Source organism: Coturnix japonica, chromosome 22 (assembly GCF_054131305.1).
Source record: "Coturnix japonica strain WE chromosome 22, WE-NBRP24, whole genome shotgun sequence".
In the NCBI taxonomy this organism is placed as follows: Eukaryota; Metazoa; Chordata; class Aves; order Galliformes; family Phasianidae; genus Coturnix; species Coturnix japonica.
The window spans coordinates 10402671-10410730 of NC_140684.1; the positions used below are offsets into that span (position 1 = coordinate 10402671).

The 8060-nt window shown below is 56.8% G+C and overlaps 2 protein-coding genes and 1 long non-coding RNA gene across 3 annotated transcripts; 1 reads left to right on the forward strand and 2 right to left on the reverse strand.

Annotated features, from left to right (window-relative positions):
- Nucleotides 1–148: 148 nt before the first annotated feature.
- Nucleotides 149–3945, reverse strand: SPACA6 (sperm acrosome associated 6). The gene is made up of 9 exons (XM_085521808.1): nt 3602–3945; nt 3038–3123; nt 2646–2769; nt 2364–2387; nt 2205–2282; nt 1994–2097; nt 1421–1574; nt 959–1124; nt 149–432 (listed from the first exon to the last, which is right to left on the reverse strand). The coding sequence occupies exons 1-9, from the start codon at nt 3801–3803 to the stop codon at nt 381–383; spliced, it is 990 nt and encodes a 329-aa protein (XP_085377934.1). The 5' UTR covers nt 3804–3945; the 3' UTR covers nt 149–380.
- Nucleotides 3946–4375: 430 nt separating this feature from the next.
- LOC107322602 (N-alpha-acetyltransferase 38, NatC auxiliary subunit) lies at nt 4376–5460 on the reverse strand. Its single transcript, XM_015880790.2, has 3 exons — nt 5416–5460; nt 4907–5072; nt 4376–4711 (listed from the first exon to the last, which is right to left on the reverse strand). The coding sequence occupies exons 1-3, from the start codon at nt 5428–5430 to the stop codon at nt 4602–4604; spliced, it is 291 nt and encodes a 96-aa protein (XP_015736276.1). The 5' UTR covers nt 5431–5460; the 3' UTR covers nt 4376–4601.
- A 36-nt stretch (nt 5461–5496) lies between these two features.
- LOC146757422 (uncharacterized) lies at nt 5497–5915 on the forward strand. Its single transcript, XR_014936612.1, has 2 exons — nt 5497–5636; nt 5792–5915. It is a non-coding gene; the product is annotated as an uncharacterized LOC146757422 (long non-coding RNA).
- The last annotated feature ends 2145 nt before the right edge of the window (nt 5916–8060 follow it).

The window sequence follows — 8060 nt, forward strand, 5'->3', positions numbered from 1 at the left end:
GGGTAGTGGTGGTGCAGCCCTGTGCCGGGCTGCTCTGTGCTCTCAGAGCATGTCACCGCTGTGATTGGACTCTCTGGCACACAGCAGCTCCTGCCCCTGTGGGGTTGAAACACCTCCTCCTATCCCATTCCTTCTCTCTCCCAGAAATAGCTAAGACATTATGATTATAATTTGTAACACAAGCAAAGGCAAATTCTCCCCCACTCCATACAGGCAAAGAGTCAGAAGAAGGGCCCAGGTGCCCCTGTTACATCCCATGGACAATGCACGACGAGCAACTGCTGATGTTTTGGCCCTTGGAGAAAGATCCTGGTGTAAGTCCACATGAATCCACACTCCTTTTGGGGCCCTGGTGTCCAGGTCCATGGGGTGCCCAGGAGTCAATGGGGTCTGCGAGAATCTGAAGATTTTCGGTAGTATCGCCAGGAGGCCCTATGAGGAAGTAAGAAGGATGGAGAGAGTAGGAGAAGGAAGGGGACCTCATATCCCCATCCATTGGAGGAGAGGGAAGAGGGCCATGGAGCAGCTGTGGGTCCTGGGAGCAACCGAAGGGTCTAAGGGTAGACTTATGGGGCATTGAGGTAGTGGGAGCAACTGAGTCACCTGCATGTAAGCAGGGCCCTAAAGGGACTATGGCTATTCTGGGGAAAATGAGGGAAAGTTACAGAGTCTCAAGGCCAGTTAAGGAGTCTGGGGGAAGCAGGGTGCTGTGGAGGGGTCCTGGGTGTGAGGGAGGAGCCCCAGTACGGGTCAGAGAGCAAAGGGAGTCCCAGGAGAAAATAAGAGCTCTGTCAGGCGCAGAGTCACAGCAGTCTGTGCTGTGGGGGATGTCTGGTCTCCTCATGTCCTTAGGAATTCCTGTGGCGCTGGGACTTCAGGGGGATTTGGGAACCTGGTACAGGTCTGTGAGGGACCACAAACACGGGAACGGTGAGTGCAGTGGGTTAGGATCACTCACAGCAGCAGCAGCAGCAGCAGCAGCAGCACGAGCCCCACGCAGCCAAGGACCAGCACCAGCTGCAGGGATGAGGTGAGGTGCAGGGGGGCCCTGCCCTGGGTCCAGTGCAGCACAGCTCTGAACCGGGCCTGGAGCTCCTGCTCGGCCTCCACACTTCCCCCCGACACTGCGGAGACCCAGCCAGGCACATGGGGAACTCCTGCCAGGAGCCACGTGCTCCTGCAGCCCCTGCAGTTCCTGCTCCAGCACAGACCCGGTGGCCCCCAGAGCACCCCCACACCCCATCACCCCGGGAGTAGCTATGGTCAGGGGACACCCACTCTGCTCTCCCCTCTCACCTGGGCCCCCGTCATGCAGGCACCCTGCTCCTGCACAGCCCATTTCCTCCTACCCTGTGAACCCAGGGATCCTGGGGTCCCGCTGCCCCCCACGCTGCCCTGGTGGCTTCCAATCCATGCACACCATTGAGGTAGAAGTACTTGCGGGCCAGTGTCTCAGAGGCGGCCCCCAGGCGACAGGCAATGGTTCCCAGGGTGGGGGCCTGCACGGTCAGGATGGCCGATTCCCTAGTGCCCCTCTGCAGCTCCTCAAACAGCGCCAGGTCCTGCGTGCGAATCTGGGGTGTGGGGAACCCGGCCCATCAGTGTGTGCACACAAGGCACCCACGTCACACGTGTGCTTGTCGTGTCCCCTAGTGCTCCTTGTGTCCTACGCTCATTCATGTGCATCGCACCTCACACCCCACGCACACTCCTCACATTCTGCACAAGGTTGCACAACACGTACATGGTTCACTTCCTTCACAGAAGTGCACAAGAAGCTGCACACACGCGGGGACTCACCTTGTGCTCATGCTTTGTGTGGGTGCTCACTTGTGCCCTGTGCACTCACACTTGCTGCTCACAGCGCACATTCACATCACGTACAAGCAATGTCCCCTGCAGCTGGCAGCACTGTGCCAAGCACACAAGCAGCAATGCCCCCATGCCCAGGCCCCTCCTGACACCTGTACACACTGCACTGTGTGCTGCTTACATCCTTGGCGAACATCCATGTCACTTCCAGCTCGGAAGGGGCAGCAAAGGGCACTTCACAGTGCAGCGTGATGGCTTCATCCTCGGGGACCCACAAGTCCTGAACTGGGAGCACTGCCAGCTGAGCTCACCTACGCTCATGCACCTGCAGGAACAGCTGCAGCCCTGTGCAGCAGACACACAGCCTGGGTCCGGTCCCCCATGCCCCCTACCTGGGCAGTCTACAGGGAACTGGCAGTCCACAAGGCGGCACGTTGAGCACTGGAAGATGCGGGCAGCCGGCTGGTACCCTGGGAGGGAGGTGCATGGCAATGTTGAGGGTAGGAGGGGAACAGGGGATGGGGGGGTGGCAAAACAGGAGTGGCACTCACCACAGGGGGGGATGCAGGCAGGAGCTGGTTGAGGGAAGCATTGTTAAACTGGGGATCACGAGGCATCCTCATCACTGTGACGAGCTGTAAGGGCTCAGCCCGTCTAGCACTGTATGGACTTCCTGGGGATGTCTCCAGGAAAGGGATGCCCAGGGTGGGGATCTCTGGGCTGTACATGTCCAGGGGGGTGTCTGTGTGCTCCAGGTGGGGAAGCTGGGGGTGTGGGGTCCCAGGGTTCACATGGGCCAGAGTCCTGGATGGGGGTTCCTGCTGGTCCCATACCTGGCTCCAACTGGCTCAGCTTCATCCAAATCATTTTGATGGCTTCCTGCAGAGACACCTCAAAAGGCTCTGGGGGCTCACAGTATGTCCATGTCAGACAATGCCCCCACCCCCAAATCTTCCAATTTCAAGACTCCTGTCCCACCAATCCCACACATTCCCCGCGCAACTCATCTGGACCCCCATATACCCATCCCAGAGTTTCATATGCCCCTAATACCACCCGAAGCACCAGACTCTATACCCTGAAACCCACATACCCTCAGGATTCCCCAAATATGCCCTTACACCACCCCAGAACTCCATATGTCCTATACTCCCATGGATCCTCATTCAAGTCCTCCAAGTCCTATCCTCTGTGCCCCAACCTCCTATACATTTCACCCCCACACACATCCCTGCTCACTCTTGTCCTGCTTCTCCAGCAAATCAAAGGCATCCAGGACGATCTTTCGCAGTGCTTCGCTCTGCCCTGACCCTGGGACCACAACAAGGTCACTGCAACCACCACAAGGTCAGGATTGGAGGCTCAGGGCTAGAGGGTTCCAGTAAGAGCTGGGGGAGGGTAAGGGGCTGGTTCCCAGAGTGCTGGTCAGGGCGTAGGGGTTCTGGGAAGGGTCAGGTATGCCTGAAGATCTCCAATGTCTTGGGCAGCTCTGGGAGTTGCTGGAAGTCCCCCTTGTGTCCCTGCCTAGAGCTGTTTGGTCCCCAGCACTCCATGGGGTTCCCAGAGATCCCCGGGGCCCAGATCAGAGTTGGGAGAGTGGCAGACGGGGCTGAGGGGCACCTGGGGGTGTCCACCACAGGACTGGGGAGACCGTGGTATGCTTGAGGGCCCCCAGAATGCTTGTCTGAGTGTCCCATTGAAATGGTGGTCCCTAGGGTGCCAGTAAGGATGGGTGCCCTTGGGCAGAGGGTCCCATTGGAGTGGGGGTCCCTGGGGTCCGACCACCCACCCACAGTGACGGGGGCAAGTGGAGCAGCAGCCTCTGCGAGGGCCTCCAGGCATTGCTGGTGCTGGGAATCCTGAGCGCTCAAGGTGATCTCACGGCAGATCCGGGCCCACTGAACGGGGGGCACGAAGCAGAGCAGGCAGGGGTGCAGCCCCGGGAGCCAGGGCATCAGGAGCAGCAGGAGGGGCACCCACCGCCACTCCATGGTCCCAGAGCACGGTACTGGCTTGCCTGGGTGCCCAGGCAACAGGGGTTCCAAGGTGCGGCCCGGGTCACTTCCCGTTGGGATGGAGATACTCTGACACACAGCTTTTGGAGATGGAAAAGAGGCTCTTGCTCCCCTTTTTATCTCCTCAAATTCTTTGCCTTCAGTCTCTACTGATATTACCTGATGTTCCCAAACACCCTCTAACTTAACATTTAATTTCCGCCAGCCCCCAGTCTGCTATAAGCTATAAGCACCCTCAGTCCAGGCTCCTGGAGTCTCCAAATCCCAGCTGGTGAAATCCACACAAGGCTCCACTTTTGGTTTGGTGCCCAGCTGTATGCAAGGTACCTACATGACTTCTGAAGTGCTCGGTCTCCGTTATGGTAGGAATTGCTTCGCGTTTGGAGGTGGCGCTCATTGCGCAGCGTTGTTCCTGTTCCTCCCTGATCCCCCTCGGCCGCAGCGTATTACCACAGTTAGGAGGGACCAGGACTGCCGTGTGTTCCCTCTGCCCCTATCACCCACTGAAACATTCTGTACCTGAGATTAAATTAACCCGCACAACTCTGTTTCAGGTTGAAAACGGAGTGTTTGGGGAAGAAAAATGCATCTGTGTCTGTTTTGTGGGGGTCTGGAATGACAGCATCACGTAGTGACAGCGTAACCACTGTGGGGGCTCTACTGGGTCCGAGGGGATCGCAATTCTGGTGCTCATTTTGCATGGCTGGAGTCCATCACGATTTAGGGTACACAAGAGGTGCACAACACTTGGGGGTCCATCCCACAGGGCGGCCATCAGGAGCACAGAGCAGCGGCGGCATCACGCTCCACCTCGATGGACACGATGTGGTGCCCCGGCACCATGGCCAGGCCCAGCACACGTGGCTCGCTGCCCGGGAACGCATCTGCAGAGGACGGCAGCCCCGTGTCAGTCTCGCTGCCGCGTCTCCATCCCCACCGCTCCCCGAGATCCTGTTCCCATCACCCTGCTACCCCCGCCACCCTCCCTATCACCGCCCCCCATTTCATCACCCCCCCGCCCCCATCAGCCACCGAGTCCCCCCGTCCCCGCGGCCCCATTTCCCACCGTGGCCCCGTACCTGCAGCCTTGAGGAACTCCTGCGCGGAGCCGAGGATGATGTTGGCGTCACGGTCGGTGCAGAGGAAGGTTCCCACCAGGGTGCGACCGTCCGACATGCGGACCCGCAGGCTGCGATTCAGCAGCGCCGCCAGGCGCCGGGCGTGGGGCTGAGACCCCCCGGGAGGCTGCACAGGGAGGGGGGGGTTGGACACGGCCCCGCAGCACCTGAGGCGCTTCACAACCCCGGACACCCCGTGAGCGGCGGCAGCACCTCACAGCACCCGGCAGCTCCCAGGGCTGCACACTGACACCCGTGTCCGCTCCGTGCCTCGCTGCCCCCTGGAGCACGGCCACAGCCACGGCCACAGCTCTGGGATCACATACAGGACCTGCACAGCTCCGATATCACATACAGGACCTGCACAGCTCCGATATCACATACAGGACCTGCACAGCTCCGATATCACATACAGGACCTGCACAGACCCCCCATCTCACAGGCCCCCCCTCCCCCCCCTTCCCGCTCACCGCCGGTTCCGCCATGGCTCCGCACCGCTATCCGCCGGAAGTGCCGCGCTCCCGGCATGCCCCGCGTTGTTATGGAGATGGCGACGCTTTCCTGCGGCCTTGCCGTGCGGACGGCGCTGCTTTACGGCGGCGTTGCCGTGGCAACGGGCAGCCTAAAATGGAGTTGTAACGGGTCCCGGTTGTCTCTAAAGCCGCCGAGTCTGTAACGTGAGGGACATAAGGTGGGGCTGTGGGGGGTGTAAACGGGGCGGGGAAGAGCTTAGGGAGCCTAAAATGAGAGGCAGAATTAATGACAGGATGAATCAGCAGCTCTATTCCTGATGTATGTTTTATGCTTACATGGGATTTCTACTGTTTACATCCACGATTTCTCAAGACAAGTTACAAAGTTGAACCCGCGTTTCTGCAGCTCGACGAGGTCAGAGATGAGGCCGTGGGGGGGTCACGGCTGCGGCCGTTGCAGTTTTCTCGTCATTTCCCATAATAAATCATTGACGCTCTTCTTGTCTTCTGCCTTTCCTCATTTTACACCGTTTCTTAGCATTATAAAAATGATTTGTTCAAAAGAAGTGAAAAGTAGTAAATTCAAGCTGTTTCTCCCCAAAATAGGCCCAGGACTGAAAAGTTGTGAGATCAAGGGGAAAGACTGGGTGAAAACTGGGGAAATTCAGGGGAAAGCGATGGAAAGTTACGGGGAAGTTGGGGGAAATAAGGGACGAGTAGAAGAAATTTGGAGGAAAGACGTGGAAAATGTGGTGAATTAGGGAAAATCAGGGTAAAATGGGGGGGTACCTAGAGATAATAACAGGGAAAGGGGAGAAATTTGGGGAAAATGGGAGAAAAGAAGGGGAAAATAATGAAATTTGGGGTAAAATGAGTAAAATTCGGGAAAATTAGGGGAAATAAGGTAATGAGTGGAAATTTGGGAGAATACGGGTTTTTTATTGTAAATTAGGAGAGTATCTGGGGGGAAATGGAAATTAACCTAAAAAAGGAAATTTGGAGGGGAAATGGGGAAATAAGAGCAAATGAGAGCAAAAGCAGATGGGAAAAGTGGGGAAATAGGGTAATGTTGGGAAAGCTTTGGGGATATAACTGAAAAGTGGGTAAATTGGTTGAAAATAAATATATATATATAGGGGAAATTAAGGAGAAATAAGGGAAAACGAAGAAATTAGAGGGAAAGGGGGGAAAATATGTGAAATTGGAAGGAAATTTGGAGAAGAACCAGGGAAATAAGGGAAAGCCCAGTAAATTAGTGGGAAATGAAAGAAAACACAGGGAAATGGGGGGGGGGGGGGGGGAGTAGAAACTGGGGGAAAAGAAGCAGAGAGGTGGGAATGCGAGGGGAGCCCGTGCGGCCATATTAGGGCAGCAGCTGCTGGGCATGGGGGAGGGGTCCTAAAAATAGCCCCGGAGTGGGGACACGGACAAGGACAAAGCCCGGCCCGTCCCACCTGTCCATTGTCCATCCGCGATCCTATTGTCTGCCGTCATCCGTCCCATCATAGCACGGAGGGGGGGGGGGGGGGAAGGTGGTCTGTGGGCTTTGCCCTTGTCCCTATGGGGTCCTATAGACAAAGTTCTATGGCATTCCGTAGAGTCTTGTAGGGTCCAATGGGCCCGGGAGGGGGGGGCGGGGATCCTGTGGAGTCCTATAGGAACTCATGTTCCCTATGGGGTGCTATAGAACTTGAGGAGCCTGAGGAATCCCGTGGGCTCTATAAGGTCTTAGGGGGCTCTGTGGGGCTGAGTAGGGGGCTGTGGTGGTGCTGGAGAGGTCTTATAGGATCCAACAGGATCCTTTGGGGACCTGTGCGGTCAGGGGGAACTAAGGGGTTGTTTAGGGGCTCCTATGAGGTCCAGGGGGGTTCCATGGAGTTTTTAATAGGACAGAAGGTATCTGGGGCGCAGGGAGGTCCCTATGTGGTCCTATAGGGCTGGGGGTCTCCCCATGGATGCCTATGGGGCAGAGGATCTGAGGAAGGAGGTGAATGGCAGGTCCTGTCTGGCCACACCCCCTTGATGATGTATTACTTTTTGGGGAGGGGGGTGGAGATAAAAGAAGTCCCCAGCATCAGAGGCAGCAGAGCCTGGGCAGGTGGGAGTTGGGGACAGGGAGCACTGGAAGGGGATTGAACTTGTCTATAGGGGAACTGGAAAGGAATGGGAGAAACTGGGTAGGGATATGGGGAAACTGGGAGGGACTGGGAGGGTCGATAGAGAGAATGGGAGGGACTGGGCAGGACTGGGAATGGATATGGGGAAACTGGGAGGGACTGGGATGGGACTGTGAGAGCTGGGGGTGTCTATAGGGGGATGGTGGGAGGAGATATGGGGGGATATGGGGAAGCTGGGGAGGAATTGGGAGGGTCCATAGGTGAACTGGGTGGGGACTGGAATATACTGGGATACACTGGTGAGTTCATGCTTTTTTTCTGGACCTGGATTCACTGAGTAAGGACAAAAGGGGAGGGTGGCACTGGAAGCTCTGGTGTCCAGTTAGTGTCCAGCTGGCACGTTACTGGTCTTGATAACAACGTGGTGCCTTACTGGTTCCTTACACGCGTCTTACTGGTGCCTTGCTGGTGTTAGTACTGCTAGTCTTACTGGCACATTAGTACTGCTGGTATCATACTGTTGTC

Bases quoted from the DNA above. Each gene is read 5' to 3' on its own strand.
- SPACA6 (XM_085521808.1), bottom strand. From the start codon at position 3,803: ATGGAGTGGCGGTGGGTGCCCCTCCTGCTGCTCCTGATGCCCTGGCTC. The intron at 1,575-1,993 runs GTAAGCAGCACA...CCCACACCCCAG, and splicing joins CATGGATGTTCGCCAAGGAT to ATTCGCACGCAGGACCTGGC. The intron at 433-958 runs GTGAGTGATCCT...ACTTCCTCATAG, and splicing joins CTGCTGCTGCTGCTGCTGCT to GGCCTCCTGGCGATACTACC.
- LOC107322602 (XM_015880790.2), bottom strand. The intron at 4,712-4,906 runs GTACGGGGCCAC...CGTCCTCTGCAG, and splicing joins GGAGTTCCTCAAGGCTGCAG to ATGCGTTCCCGGGCAGCGAG.